At 42.6% G+C, this 16,589-nt stretch overlaps 1 protein-coding gene across 1 annotated transcript in view; it reads right to left on the bottom strand.

Moving 5' to 3' along the window:
- Nucleotides 1–133: 133 nt before the first annotated feature.
- Nucleotides 134–16,589, bottom strand: part of ZRSR2 (zinc finger CCCH-type, RNA binding motif and serine/arginine rich 2) — a 24,979-nt gene continuing 8,523 nt past the window's right edge. The window contains exons 4-9 of the mRNA XM_034649892.1: nucleotides 14,520–14,558; nucleotides 13,786–13,904; nucleotides 8,726–8,939; nucleotides 4,252–4,307; nucleotides 3,366–3,475; nucleotides 134–1,061 (exon numbers count right to left, since the gene is read on the bottom strand). Of these exons, the coding sequence (XP_034505783.1) occupies nucleotides 601–1,061; nucleotides 3,366–3,475; nucleotides 4,252–4,307; nucleotides 8,726–8,939; nucleotides 13,786–13,904; nucleotides 14,520–14,558 (999 nt within the window). The 3' untranslated portion in view covers nucleotides 134–600. The remainder of the gene's footprint in view (nucleotides 1,062–3,365; nucleotides 3,476–4,251; nucleotides 4,308–8,725; nucleotides 8,940–13,785; nucleotides 13,905–14,519; nucleotides 14,559–16,589) is intronic.

Genomic DNA, 16,589 nt, shown 5'->3' with positions numbered 1-16,589 from the left:
GTACATTTTCTGTAGCTTTTCTGGAAGGCAGTTTGGAAACACTTCAGGAGTCCTATCTCTTGACGTAATAGAATTTATCCTAAGGAAAAGGTCAGAAATGTGTGAAGGTATTTAAGGAAATCCACAACAGGACTGTTTATAGCACTGGATTCTTTAATAATGCAAAATTAAAGGTAATTTAAAATCCAACAATAGGGATATGGTTGAATAAACGGGTAGGTCCATGCTGTGCAGTGAGAAAAAGAAGAGGAGGCTTGATGAAATAGGAGATTTTGCATAGAAAAAAAAAAAGCATTTTCAGCTGCAGCCATATATGATCTTTGTGTAAAAAAACACGTGTACACACGCAGAAGAAAAAAAGCAAGGCTCCCATGTTAACATGATCACTAAGTGTTAGGGTTACAGGTGATTTCCATGTTATCTGTACATTTTAGGTTTTCTAGTTTTCTATACTAAACACACTGATTATCAGAGAATAAAAGCATTTTTCAATAGTGTTCTGCCAGACTCGCTAACCCATCGAGCTCAGAGCCCTCTACTACCCAAGCAGGAAGCTGCCATCATAAATAAGATCTACAGTCATTTAGGAACAAAGTACGTTTATTTGCATTTGGGACTCTGAAGAGTTCTGTCTCTGCTGCCTGACCTCCTCCCGCCACGACTCCTGGACCTAGAGGAGCTCTGGCTCCGGCTGCCCCGGCCCCGGCTGCGGTCCCTTTTTCTTCCTCTACTTCGTGAGCTGTGCCTCTCACGACTCTTTGACATGTGTTTGTGAGACTTCTTCCCCCGGTGACTGCTTCTCCGTTTCCTCTCCGCTTCCCCGTTTCTCTTGTAGGAGTGGGAGGGACTAGGGCTCCGTCTCCTCCTGGGCCTCCCATAGTACTCATCGTGGTGGCCCGTCCTCTCTCTCCTCTCCGAGCCCTTACCAAAGGAGGAGCCAGTCCGATCAGGAGACAGGTAGATGTCTCTGTTAGCTTCCCAAAACTCATTGTTGGGATTCCTGAACACATGGAGAAAGTTGCAGTGTTTTCCTCGCGGGCACTGTTGTATTTCAAACAAACCTGCAACGGCACAGTGAGGAAATAGCATTTACTGCTGGCACTTTATCCTTTTTAGAGGGTACACTGCCGACGTTCGGACGTGACAGACCTATCTCCTCCTGAGCATTATTTCAAAGCGGCTTATATATAAATGGAATGTCATAGGTCTGGTTCCCAGAATTTCAAAAATACTCAGATGCTCTAACAAACAGCACCATGAACGGTAACAAATCGGAAGTTTTCATTCAGCCGAGAATGCAGTTCCCCGACCGGATGAGGGTGCGGAGTGCAACTGAACAAATGGTGAGCACATCGGAGGTTATTTAGGGTTTCACCATCCCACAGATGGACAGTGTCGAGCCCTACTTAACGCTGAAGAACCAGCCCTTGGGAGTCCCTGTGACAGGGTGCTCTGACAGCATGGTGGTGGCAGGACAGGACCAGTGGCCAAAAGAGAGCCTATCAGAAGTGGAACACTCGGTATTTTCTTTATACTTTAAGAAGAAGATGGTAAACACTGGCCTAGTGCTTTTAAATTTACCAAGTACTTTTAATACGGAAGATTTTGTCACAGGTGACATCTATTTAACAACTTAGAGATCCTCCTGAGGCTTTCAAACTTTTGTTTTTAAAGTCTGTAAATTCCCCAAATACGTAAAACAGTTAAAAGTGAAATACCTCCATACCACACATTCTATACAAAAAGTCAAAATCGATCAGACTCCTAAATATAAGACATGAAACCTTACAACTCTTTGAGGAAGACATACAAGTAAAATCTTCAAGACACTGGGCTGAGCAATGGATTCTTAGGTATGACACCAAAAGTACAAGCAAAAAAACAAAACAAAACAAAAACCAAAGCTAGATAGATAAAATAGATTTTATCAAGATTATAAACTTTTGTACTTCACAGGACACCATCAAAGTGAACAGACAACCCACAGAATGGGAGAAAACATTTGCAATCATATCTCCAATAAGAGGCTTGTCCGTAGAACAGATCAAGCACTCTTACAGCCCAATAATAAAAAGACAACCTAATTAACAACAGGCAAAGTATCTAAATAGACATCTCTCCAAGGAAGATACACAAATGGCCAATGAGGACACACAAAAAATGCTCAACATCATTAGTCACTAGGGAAAATAACAAAGCTGTTATTTAAAAAAAAAACAAGCAAAATAGTCTGCTGCGGGGGCGGGGGGGGCAATGTCACACTCAGAAGTACCTCACTGAAAACACACTGGATTCCCAGGAACTGACAAAAATAACCTCCCTCAGGGAAAAAACAGTACCATCTCTTTCAGCCCACAAGCTTTCAAATTTCAGGCATAATGGTTCTTCTGCTTTTCAAAGCAAGGATCCTAAACTCTTTTTTTCCCCTTCAATAAATGGTTTTTAAGTGACAGCATCCATTAAGACCAGGCTGCCAAAGATAAGACTTCGTAAATTATAGATTTTTTTAATAAGAGGTTTTAAGCAGGCAAGTGTAAAGCCCAGAAAAGTAATGGGTAAGAAAAGTGCTCCCCTAAGGCATGGAGAGTTCCAGCTCTTTGCTTCCAGAATCATGCAACAATAAATAAGTTTGGCTAAGCCCAGCAGACAGAAATAAAAAAAATAATGAGGCCTTCAAAATTGTTGGCTACTCAAAGGACTGACTCATTTCTTGATTCAGCGGCCACAATCCGATGAGTCAGTCTGACTAAATGCGCCCTGACCGGATCCTACAGCTATAATCAGTCTCCACTGCACAAAAGCATGTCTTTCAAGCAAGGCAGGAAATGTTATACTGTTTTAGGTGGTAAGGATAGCAAAACATTCATTAGGGATAAAGATGGGGGGAAAAAAACCCAGCTTGAGTGAGGGGAGCCCATGAGGAGAGATCACTTCCGGTGCTGCAACAAGGAAAAGGTGGCTTCCCACAAACACAACTCCTCAGGCTTCCTGAAGCTTCAAAGCCCAGGACAGAGAATGAGAAGATGGGAATTCTAGCCCCAGCTCTATCGCTGATACACTGTTACCTCAGTCACCTCCTCCATGAAGTGACCCACAAGGTCTATTACAGATGGAAAATGTGAGCTTCTTTATATAACGACCTCTGCTCAGCTAGTCCGTGAGGCAAAAGCTTAAGTTTCACCCCTTTAAAAGATTCTTTTTTGGGGGCGTCTGGTTGGCTCAGTCGGTTGAGCATCTGACTCTTGATCTTAGGGACGTGAGTTCAAGCCCTGCACTGAACTCTAAAAAAAAAGTTTTTTCCCTTAAGAATGTCCCTTTACACAACAGTGGAACCACTGGGGTAAAATCATTGTGTTGTATTTTACCACAAATTGCCATTTTCCATCGGGTCACTGGGCAGAATTCGCACTGAAGCTGCCGTCCTGCGTACCACCGGCCATTAAACAGAGAAAGGGCAGCTTGGCATTCTTCTTCCCTTTAAAAAAAGCCACAAATTAAAGGATGCCTTTTACGGTAACTTCCTATTACACAGATGACCCCTACTGTTAATTAACCTTTTTATTAGTTTACCGTAGGACCACCACGTTCACTGCTTTTGTACTAGGGAGTCCTCGTGAGAGCATTCAAGGGCGTGAAGCTCACCATGTATTCAGGAATGCTTTTTACCAACCCTGCCCAAGGTTCCGAAGCATGGAGATCAGCTTGAGTCAAAGCTGCTTAAACCAAAAGCTGGGACCATTAAAAATGCAGCAGTGTTTACCATTGTCAGAGCCTCTCCTTTCTTAGCTAGGACTGCTATTTTTCTAATTACAATGGTTAGTTTAACCCATTAGCCAGAGCATGGCCCAGACAAACAGCAGGAGAAGCAGAAATGATATACCAACTGCTGTGTTAGGGGCCAAACGCACACCGAGATTACACGGGGCTTCCATTTCTGGCTCTTTCAATGTATCCTTTTTCTGTTCTCTATGCTAGTTACCCCTTTTCAGTTTGTATTTTAATTATTAAAACTATGTAAGTAAAAAAATAACCATTGCAAAAGATTCAAAACTGTGTAAGTATATAACAAATTAATTACAAATACATTTTCAAGTCCCTTCTCTATATATTTCTATATCAGCTCTAAATAGTTACATTTTTAAAAAATACCACACATACGAAAGCTATCTAGTGGGGCAAACCCAGACGGTAACATAATTACAACACTATACTGATACAAAATGTGAAGACGTTTATGTTCAGAATACTTACGATTGATACTGAACATACACATTGCCCCTCAGATGAGGTTCCAAGTTGCAGCTGACCTAAGGAGCAATGAAGAATTTGATCATAAAAAAAAAAAAAAGAAGGAAAAGAAACCCTCCAGCATCATAATGTGCTTTGTCCAAGGCGACACTACCAAAAGTAGTTCTCATTTGAAGGTTCCAAAATCCAGCTACTGTACCACTCCCAGGTCTATCTAAGGCTTCTGCACACAGCAGCGCTACAGGCCCCAACTACTTGATCCCTGCTGATCCAGATTCGTTTTTCACAGACATGAAGTGCTTCACACATACATAAAAATACAGAGAACAAAAATCAACCCATGTATCTACCACCCGGGTTCAACAATAACGCTTTCCATTTTTGACAAAGAGTGGTTAAATATGCAAAACATTAAAGACCCAGTTGAAAGCCTTCCATCCATTCTCCTTTCCCCATCACAGGGATGAGCACTAACTATCTTGAGGCTGGCATATCCTTCACATTCCAAACGCAAACATACATACCAATGCACGTGCACCTATCTACAGACACCAACACGCATATCCACACGTACACGGACAGGCATATATACATACATCATCTGCGTGCCATCAAATCCTACACATATTATTCACAAACGTGTCTATTATGAATACATGGGTATATTTAAGTATACGTATGCAAAGAAACTTGTAAATATGTATTGATAAACAATGTACAGTATTGCTTTATACATTTAAAATTTTTACACAAATAATGTATATTTTACATTCTTTTTTCACAATATCATCACATAAACATAAAGACTCATTTTAACTGTACATTGGATATATCAAATTATCAAATTTACTTATCTACTCCTCTAATGATGACTATCCAAGGTGCTTCCCATTTTTCATCAACAAACAGTGCTGCAGTCAGCATTCCTGAACATGGCTCTGGGGGTAGCAGGATTTCTCCATTATGCATAACCACAGGAGTGTGCCAAGTATAGCTTATATGTACTTTCAACTTCACTAAGTATTGATCAACTGCTCTCTGAGGTGGTTTTACTAATTGACACTTCCTTGCCCACTCCTGGTATTAACAGAATTTGTAATTTTTTACCTGATAGGTGTGAATAATCTCATTTAATATGAACTGTTCTTATTACTAGTTAGATTGAACATTGATCATTTGCTTCAAAAATGACAAATCTGGACACAGAGATCAATGGAACAGAACAGAAAGCTTAGAAATAAACCCACCATTATATGGTCAATTAATCTATGACAAAGGAGGCAAGAATAGGCAATGGGAAAAAGACAGTCTCTTTTATAAATAATGGTGCTGGGCAAACTGGTCAGCTACATGCAGAAGAATGAAACTGGACCACTTTCCTACAGCACACACAAAAATACACTCAAAATGGATTAAGGCCCTAAATGTGAGACCTGAAACCATAAAGATCCTAGAAGAGAGCACAGACAGTAATTTCTCTGAAGTTGGCCCTAGCAACATTTTTCTAGATATGTCTCCTGAAGCAAGGGAAACAAAAGCAAAAATAAACTATTGGGACTACATCGAAATAAGAAGCTTCTGCACAGCAAAGGGAACAATCAACAAAACTAATAAAAGGCAACCTACGGGATGGGAGAAGGTATTTGCAAATGACGTATTTGATAAACGGTTAATATCCAAAACATATAAAGAACTTCTACAACTCAACACCCAAAAAACAAATAATCCAATTAAAAATGGGCAGAAGACATGAACATTTTTCCAAAGAAGACATCCAGATGGCCAACAGACACATGAAAAGATGCTCAACATCACTCATCATCAGGGAAATGCAAATCGAAGCCACAATGAGATATCACTTCATACCTGTCAGGATGGCTAAAATCGAGAAGATAAGAAACAACAAGTACTGGCAAGGATGTGGAGAAAAAGGAACCCTGGTACACTGTTGGTGGGAATGCAAACTGATGCAGCCACTGTGGAAAACACGATGGCGGTTCCTCAAAAAGTTAAAAAACAGAATTACCATATGGTCCAGTGATCATACTACTGTGTATTTACCCAAAGAATATGAAAACACTGATTCAAAAAGATTTGTGCACCCCTATGTATAACAGCATCATTTACAAGAGCCAGATTATGGAAATAGCCCCAGCGCCCATCGAGATAGATGAATGGGTAAAGAAGATGTGCATACAATAGAATATCACTCAGCCATCAAAAAGAATGAAATCCTGTCATTTGCAACAACATGGATGGGGCTAGAGAGTACAATACTAAGTGAAGTAAGTCAGAGAAAGACAGATACAATGATTTCCCTCATCTGTGGAAGTCAAGACAACAAGGGGGAAAAAAGAGACAAAGTGAAAAACAGACTCTCAACTAGAGAACAAATGGATGGGTGAAATAGGTGAAGGGGATTAAGAATACACTTATCTTGATGAACACTGAGTAGAGAACTCCGGAATCACTATACTGTACACCTGAAACTAACACTGTATGTTAACCATACTGGAATTAAAATAAATAATAAAAAGACAAATCTGATTTGTTTTTATTTAATGGTATAAGAAGGTCCTCAAATACTGATACAAATGTTTAGCTTTTTTTTCAAAATGAATCTACAATGTTACAAATTTGTTCTACAGTATTTCTGTTAGAGTATCCAAAAAGAGGCACAATCCATAATGATGGTTTATAACACCGTGCTCAGCAGGAAGACTAATGATAGTTTATAACACCATCCTTGAAGTCTAAAAGGCCTCGGGAGGCCACGTCAGTTGCACCAGTGACCTTAGAGATCACTCAATCCAGTGGTTCCCAAGGACCCATTAATTTTCCATGAGGAATTCAATGTTTTGGAACTTTTCCTACTAAAAATTTACCAAACAGCTTTCCACTTATAACTGTTAATGCGATTAGCAGGAGCTTCGCTGATAAAATTCTAAACTGAAGCAGGGGCGGGGGGGGGGGGGGGGGGGGGGGGGGGGGGGGGACCCAAGCCACACCGTGGCTAGCAGGTGCAGCCTGTTCTAAGTAATGATTTCCACTAACCAGGTGGAAGTTGTGAAAGCAGCTCCATCACTAACTTCACAGAAGCAGTATCATGTAGGGACCCCACAAGGGAAACCGCTGATGGGGTCCAATTCCCTCCCTTCTGGGATGAGGCAAAGGCAAGAAGAGGTAAAGTGACACACACACTAGTCAAACCACGCGGACTCCCTGGCCGGCCCTGCCATTCCAGTAGCTGCTGCTTATGCTGAGAAGCAGTGTGAAGACCGAAGGTACACGCAACAGAAACAAAAGGCAAAAGGGAGAGAGAAATTTGAAAAGATTTCTTTTTAGATTCTGAACTCAGGGGCTTCTGGGTGGCTCAGTCGGTTAAGAATCTGCCTTCAGCTCAGGTCCTGATCCTGGGGTCCTGGGATTGAGCCCCGTGTCCGGCTCCCTGCTCGGCAGGGAGTCTGCTTCTCCCTCTCCTCCCTGCTCGTTTTCTCTCTCACTATCTCTGTCACTATCTCTGTGTCTCTCTCTCAAGTAAATAAATAAAATCTTAAAAAAAATTGAATAAAAATTGTGAATTCAGGAGACAGAAGTATAACTTTGCATTTCATGACTGCTGCTGGGTGCTAGCAGCCGCTCTGTTCCTGGCTGTTCCAGCCTTCCCGTCACTGCTGACTTGCAGGGAAAAAACTCACAATTGTATTCCTTTTTCTTTTTCCCCTTTCAAATTATGGGACATTTCCCCTACCCTAACAACACAAAATCATTCCGGTCTGGATCCGATCAAGTCACCGAGTGGGAGGCCTCAGTATGCTAGGATCCCGCCCCCGGGGTCCTCTGAGCAGCTGCTAGGACCTCTGCCTTTATTCTTGCCTTGAGGAATGTTTTCCAGTAACTGTGTACTCTGAATGGCTCTTTTTCACCCGGTATGCTGCATCACAAGCCACGATCTGGGGAACACTACGTTCGGTACTGAGAGTACTGAACGAGTAAAAACAATGTCAAAAAAAGGAATCAAGATTTCTGCTCTTGGGTAGCTCCAGAAGAGTAAGGACCTCGGACGGAAGGTGCAAGCAGGCGTCATCAACATCATGCAGCAAACTCAGTAAGCGAAGAGGTGATACACTGCGAACACCGGGGCTCTAGGTGAGACCCACTACAAAGGAAGGGAGGGGCTGCCTTCGCCATCATGTGCAGCCCCTAACTGAACGCTGGGATGGCTATCTGCAGGACCTTACGTGGCTCGGATTTCATGTAGTCCCTCTGCCGAAACTGGCAATGAGGGCTGGTGGAAAGGGAGAGACAAGGAAGTCACATTTACCGAGCGCCTGGGTGCCCAACTTTGGACCAGGCACGGCGCCATCGCACACGCCCCGCCCAGGCAGACAGCCTGTGCCCTAGCGCTCGTGTCCTCTAGGGCACTTTGGTGGAAAGTGAAGCAGTCCCCTTCTTCATGTGCATCGTGCACACCCACCTTGAACTGGATCACTTTACCCACGTTCTTGAACTCGGGAAGCACGTCATCATAGAAGTCCAGGAACTGCTGGTAGGTTTCCTCTTCACTGTACTCTAGGCTGGCATCCGGGTCATAGTCATCCCTTCTGCACTGCTCCATTCCAAACGTTGTGAACATGCTTTTAATAAGGAGTGTGGGGCTCGAGGATGGGAAATTGTGTTTACGTGAACACCTGCATATGAAAGGAGAACTTAAATGCAGCACTCCTAGAGTTAGAAATTACACACCAAAAGCTCCAAGCTTGGAGATAGAGACTCAAAGAACTTGCTTAGCTGCAAGATAATAAACGCCATCCACGTGTCAAATTGCAACACTTAACACTGCTCTAAGACTGCCCAATATACATTTGCTCTAAAATGTAAAGCTGGGAATTATTTCCACGTTCATACGCCATTCAGCTGCCTTTTGATCAAGTTCACAAAGCCTTATATGTGTAAAAGCACAGGAAAAAAGGAGGCCCACTGACATGGCAGATTGCGGTGACAGGCATAAGGATACCCTAATGTGGGAGTCGGGACGAAGGTGAGAACAATACAATCCTGGTTCTATACAATCTTCAAGTAACTCGGTGCTTAGAGAATAGGGTAATGTAAGAGTTTCGAGCTAATGGAATAGTTCAATTTCACATATGTATCCGTAGCATTTTGTAGCTTTCATGGCAATTTTATATTTCTTCCTCTGATCCTCGCAACCCATTAGGACAGTTGGGGCTAGTATTTTCCCCACTTTGCAAAGAGGGAAGCTGAGGCCTAGAGAAGCACACTTATCCAAGGCATATGGCTGGTTAGAGAGGGCAAAGAGATGGGAGTTAACCTACAGTCCAGCGCCTGTTCACTGTACGATATGATACATAGAATTCTTGTGTCATGAGGCAGCTAACCATTTTGAAGAACAATTCTCTTTCCACAGTTTAAACTGAACCAGGCCGTACCGTAGTCATTTAAATCTCTTATAGGAGTTTAATTTACTTGCCTCTCCGAAAATGAGGGGGAAAAAATTAAGTTCAAGGTTCCAAATTGTCAGATTCTCCTGATTAGGTTTCCAGTTAAAAAATTGCTTAAGACAAAATTTTTAGGGAAAAAAACAACCCCCAGAACTAAGGAAGAAAAAAAGCTGAAGAACAAGGCAAGCATTAGAAAAATCAATCGCCTCAAAATGACTTCATGTTTCCCTCCTCCTCACTTTCCATGTCTAGGATACACATCTGTGCACCATGGGAGACAACACAGCGTGCCTCCCGCACACCGCACCCAGCTCCGAGACGTGCAGTGTCCAGTCATGTGAGATGTTCTAGGCTCCAAAGGCCCCTCCTAGATGATTCAGTAGAGACCTTGTGATGAGATCCACCTTCCCAAGTATAGCTACCAACAGCACAAAGAGTGAAAGTCCAAGCTGACTGCAAGTGTCAGCAGTGAATCAGAATTTTACACGGAGGAGGCACACACAGATTTTAAACAAGGAACCAATTTAACAGGGTTAAAATTCTGCTCCTGGGATTATTACATCAGAACGAACCTGGCTCTAGTTCCTAGGGTGTCAAACGAGCATCTGAGATTTGGAACAGAGCCTGAGTCCCTGTTTAGGGAAAATCCCCACTTGGCCTGGAGACAGTCTGTACAATCTGTGTATATTCAGGGCTAGCCCTACAGCTCCTACGGAGACGTCAGCTGAAACAAGACGTATTTGGGAAGGCAATCTAAAGCTGTGATAGCAAATCTGTGTGATTCCCAGAATCGCCTAGAAAGAACTGAGATTTCTCAGGTTCTGTTCCAGACCATCTGTTAAGACCTGAGGCTGGGGAACTGTATTTTCAGAATAACTCCCCACTTGATCCTGAAGGTCAGCCATGTTTGGGAACCCCTGGTTTAGGCCATGCTATTTACTTACGATGCAGATACTTGAAGCAAGTAAGACTGCCCTGAAATCACATAGTAGGACATTACTCTAGCCCAAGGTCAGCCAATGAACCATGTGGTCTCCAGATGCCCCCTCAGGCAGAGCTAACTGACTACACCTCTTTTTCTCTTTTGAGGGAGCACTCGAGGTACCCACTAGCTTGGTCCTTCACATATTTCAAGTTACATGCTGAAATTGGGCTGCAATCATTTATTGAAGGTCTCTGTAAGAAACATTTTCAGGAAAATTATGTAAGCAGCTGTTCATAAAACATCTATCGAAGCTATCGTCCACCTCCTTCCTCAGTGTCTTTACACAGTAGTCCACGGGAGAAACATTTAGAATCTGATGCCTGGAAAATCTCTGTCTTTCCAGAGACACCACGCATTCTTCCTTTTTGGTAAGAACTAAATCTCTGCCTGGGCTGTGTTAGACTCCGGAGCCAAGTGTACTACACACTCACAATAACTCCCTCTCTCCTCCTTTCCTTGCTTTCCATTGCTTTCATTACACTTGGTGCCGTACATTATGAGCCCTCTTTCAATCACTTCTGGAAACCAGGGAGTTCTGAATAACTACTCTGATAAGTACGTTTTTACCTCTCATTAGTGATTATGTTTTCAGGAGGGGAAAAAACGACAACACAGAACTCCCTTCAAAGCTGTGACTCCCAGCAGGATCAACTCCAGAAAGGTTCTAGAATTGAACTGTAGACTAATGACAAAAACCACCACCAAAGAAATGCTTAGGTGATGGAAGCGTGTCTGAGGTGACAAGCCTTAACAGAAAAGAACAGCTGTGTGATTCTGGAGCCAGTCATTGTGGCTCTCTGGGAAAGGGGAACAGCTTCATCGTCTGAAGGGAAGGTGCTGGACTTTGTAACTGCTCATTTCATAAAATTTGATTTCACAATTCACCACTTGAATGATGAAAATACCCAAATTGCTCTTACACTTTGAGAGCTGTGATGATGAAATTTCATATGCCTATGAAAATACGAAGACATGGTCACAAACTAATCTGCTCACTGTCACTATTTCCTCGGAATGACTCTCAGGGGTGGGTGGGAGAGCCTGGCAGCCCACTCTCCTTTCCACACACAAGCACGGTCCATTCGGGACTTCCCTTCTCTCACTTATGCCCTTCAAAAGGAGAATTTAGAATCAGATCGGACCACAGTCTTAAAATTCAAGGAAATGTTAGAGATACATCATAAACAAGCAATCCTGCAGCCAGAAAACCTTAAATGCCATTTGGTTCAGCTACCCACACAAATGTGAATTTACACTGGGTCTCAGTTGTCTTTCACAGGTACCTCCCATGTCTTCTTCGGTGGGGGGTGTTTAACATCAATTATTAGTATTTCTTGATGAAACAAAGCATATGTTCAGGAAACATTTCTAAAGGTAAAAGCGAATAAAGTCTCTTCTCCTTTCCTTAGTTTCTAGTTCCTCAAGAGGAAGCTTCCACTACTGACCACATCCTACGAATCCCTTCACAGGCTTTATACAACCCCAGCTACAAACTATAAAAGGGACTACACGTCCGACATTAGTGGCTCTCAGTCCTAGGGCACAGGAGAAACACCCAAGGACATTTCAAAAGTAAAGCTGCCCAGGTCTTAGAGATTTACTCAGCCTGAGGTAGGACATAATTTTTCAAAGCTTTCTAGAGGATTCTAACGTGTACCTGGGTTGAGAAACACTGCTCTTAAAAAATACAAAAAGGCATGAGGGCTTAACTTAAAAAAGAAAAATAAGAGGAAGAGAGAGAAAGTTTGTATTTCCAAAGAAGGACATGAAACTCATGGCTTGGATAATTTTATGAATAAAATAACATGAGTGACAACATACAGCTTTCTCATTAAATACATATGAATTTGCCTATTCATATCCCTTTTGGGATTAATAGAACCCTAAGAAATGTTTTAATCTCTTCTGCAGAATGCTTAGTAATCATTAGATTTCATCTTGGACAGATTCATTCACCTTTATGACTTATTCTTCTCCTTTGAGTTGTTCATTCATAAATAAGCCAAATGATAAACATCACCAATGCCTGGCATATTATCAAGTATTTAAATGTTTGCTAAATGAATGAAGACATCAACACTTAGTTCTCTACGTGAATGTCTTGTTTCAAAAAAACACTAAGCCATGGAACGCCTGGGTAGGTCAGTCGGTGAAGCGTCTGCCTTCGGCTCAGGTCATGATCCCAAGGTCCTGGGGTCGAGCCCCACGTTGGGCTCCCTCCTCAGCAGGGAGTCGGCTTCTCCCTCTGCCTGCTTCTCCCCCTGCTTGTGCGCTCTCGCTCTCTCTCTCTCTCTGGCAAGTAAATAAAGTATTTTTTAAAAAAGGCAAAAAAAACCAAAAAACTGAGCCAAAGGAGGCAGGCAACGGAGTGTCTCAGAGAATAAGGGTAACCATAACAAAATGAAAATACCAGCGACCACTCAGGGCCGTGTCTGCCACATGCCTGCCATGGTGTCCGTGCTTGCCCTGTAGCCACTCCCTGCAGCCTCACTACTTTTCATGCCCACTGTACAGATGAGGAAAATAAGGCACAGAAGGCTTAAGTAACTTGCCCAAAGGGACAGCTGCTCAAGTCCGCTTCCGCTCCCCAGCTCTGTTCCTGAGTCAAAGCAGACAGACAGAGAATGGGGAACTAGAATACCCTTCCTCACTCACTCAGGTCCTGTCTTTCATAGATATTCCTTTGGGCATGCCAATTTTTCAAAGTCTCTTTTGTGTAGTGTTGGCCACTCAAAAATAAATAAATAGATAGATAAATAGATAAATAAATAAAGCCAAGCTGCTCCGGTCTCTTGAAATACGTTCTTTCCCCATGCAAGTTGTCCCACGTGGACTCACGCAGGCACAGGAAGGAAACAAAAAGCACAAGATCTTCGCCACGCTGTGGAAGGAATGCAAGGGAAGCAAGAACCAGGCTGCACCCGCCCGGGGAACAGGTAGTGGAGGGGCGACGAGACTGGAGAAGCAGCAAGACTGCAGCCGGCGCCTGAGTGGGAGCCTTTCCAACTCAAAAAGCTCCCAAAAAGAGAAATAAACAACCTCGACATTTTGATTCACTGAATTCTGACACGATAAAGCAAAATTAGTTACCTATCTCCAAATCTGCACGCTCCTGTTTTACTGTAGAATGGACAATTAGCTCGATCTTTCTCCATTATCCTTAAGTCCATGGGTGGTTCTGGGTTTTGCCAAGTGGCACCATTTTCCAACTGTTGAAAATAACCATGACTTTATTGGTGGTGTAAAAATCTATGACGAACTCAATGTTTAAAATGTATTCAAATATTTTGGTCAAAAAAAAAAAAAAAGACTTAAGAATATACACATTTAGGTCAGAACAGGCCTAGGCAATCGAGACTTCAACAATCGTCCAGAGACATGCACTGTATATTTCTTGGCTCCCAGTCACTGCCCATGACCAGGCATTGCCGTGGCTACTGGGAACAGTCACTGAGGTCTCCCTGCTGCCCATCCATTCTGGATGGGGTCAAAGGACTTGTCAGGGAAGCACCCCTGAGAGAGACCCAGGTTGCTCTGGAGCAAGTTCAGCCGTTTATTTTGGGGCAACAGCATGTGATGTTGCTCATGCATTTTAAGGACTATAAATAAGGACAGTCCACAGGGGGGACTTGACACCATTTGCTTTCATTCATCAAAAACCTCTTGCTGCTGCTGCTGCTGTAAAAATCACAGAGCTGCAGAAGTGACTCTGATATTCAGACGTGACCTACATAGCTTACCACAAAATTAACATTATACTAGAGGAACGGTTTTTAAAGAAACGTTCCCTGGTCTCAAATTCTGAATGAAAGTTTTGAAAATACCTCATTTTCAGCCAGCTCCAGCATCTTCTGCACAGCTTCCTACAAATGGTGCAAACACAGGACTAATGAAAACGTGCAAGTCAGGAAAGTCACGTCTGGTTTCTCTGGTTAAGAAGCTCATGTGTAACAATTAAAAGAAAAAAAAGATAAAAGAAAACGACACACGCCAAAGGCTTCAGGTTCTCATTTGCTTTCTACAGCACAGATCTTCTGAAAAGCTTTCAAAGGACATATAGCTGAGAACGTTTATTCAAATAGGACATTTATTAGCTCCCATTGCAAAACACAGTCTTATAATAGTTTCAGTAACAGTAATATTTAGCATATTTGATCATATATACCACATTCTAACTTTCAAGATGAGAGAGATAGTATCAGTGAATTATTATATAATGCAATGTTTAGATCAAACATCATCAACACTTAACAGATGTTAAATTATGACATGAACAGTAGAAATTCAGGTTGATGAAAAATCTCAAACATTTCAGTAAGGCAAAGAAGTCTTGCAATATACCAGTAAATTCTGAGCTCACTGTCATTTAAACAAGTTTTAAATTATTCTTGACAGACCTCTTCCCTAGCCCCTTAAAGCATTACATGAAAGACTCCTGTGTCTAGCTGCTTACTTGAGAAAGCTACCCAGTCACATGGGGTCCTGGCTAACTTAACGTGCTCACCACACAGCCCTGGTTCTTCTTCACCCCCACCCACCTGAACACCCCACATCTCACTAACCAACGCTGCCATTCATTTGCCCGCTTGTTCGGACCAACAACCTAAAAAGTAGAACCGGAATTCCTCTCCTTTCCCTTCCCCTCCCTGTCCATTCGGTCTACAAGCCAGAGTCCCACTGCCTCTGCCTCCACACACCCCACACCTCGGTGTACTTATCCTTACTAAGGACTCCTCTCATCTAAGCCACCATCATGTCCTTTCTGGAACAGTGGCCTTCTAACTGGTCATTCTATTTTCACTCCTGTCTCCTTGGTGACTACTCCCCGCTCTCTACCCTCCCCCTTCTTTATATAAAAGTTAGAATGATCTGGTAAAGGTATAGATGTAAATTAAATGAAGTCAAACCCTGCTTAAAAACCCTGCAGTGGCTTCCCATGACACTTAAACATAAAACCCAAACTCCTCCTTCTGGTCCAGGAGACCTTACATGATCTGACCCTGCCTACCTTCCTGAAGGCCCCCAACTGCTCTCTCCTTTGGTCTCCAAGATTCAGGCACCCTGACATCTTTTCAGCTCCACTCTCAGGTCTCTTCCCTCTGCCTGGACCCCTTCTCCCCAAGATCTTTGTACTAAGGTATCAGCTCAAACATCAGCTCCTTGGACAAGTCTTCCTTGAACTACATCCCTACCCCAATCACTATCACACGACTCTATTTCTTTATAGCACTTAACATTATCTCATAGCACTTAAAATTATCTTTTTTGTTTACTTATCATCTGGCTCCCCCACCCAAAAAACTCAAGGAGAGCAGGGACTGTGTTTTTCACTGCTCTATCTCCATCTACTAGAAAAGTATCTAGCACACAGCAGAAACATGCACTGTATATCACTTTATACATGCTTACAACCTACTCATTTTACCTGCCTCTCCATAATGTCTCACCTGACTTCCTTTGAAACAAAAGCCTTAGCTTTTTTAAAAGAAGCCTTCGCTTTTCTCTGATGCCAGAAAGACCTCAATTGAGAACATTTTACTGTTAAAATGGGCATCAATTACTCTATAAAAAAAAATGACAAGCTCCCAACAACTTCCCTGCCCCCTAAAAAGCTAGCATGGTCTCGCCTTATCTGTAACGCAATGCTCAAATGAGGGTGTTAAAAATTCACACTGGAGAGGCGCCTGGGTGGCTCAGTCGGCTAAGCGTCCAGCTCTCCCTTTTGGCTCAGGTCATGATCTCGTGGGTCATGGGATCGAGCCCTGTGTCAGGCTCCATGCTCAGCAGGCAGTCTGCTTAAGGATTCTCTCCCTCTACCTCTCTCCTTGCTCACATACTCTCTCTCACATGTGCTCTGTCTCTCTAAAATGAATAATAAATCTTTAAAAAAAAAA

Source organism: Ailuropoda melanoleuca, chromosome X (assembly GCF_002007445.2).
Source record: "Ailuropoda melanoleuca isolate Jingjing chromosome X, ASM200744v2, whole genome shotgun sequence".
Lineage (NCBI taxonomy): Eukaryota > Metazoa > Chordata > Mammalia > Carnivora > Ursidae > Ailuropoda > Ailuropoda melanoleuca.
The sequence above is the reverse complement of the archived record's forward strand: the minus strand, read 5'-3'. Positions and strand labels throughout refer to the sequence as shown.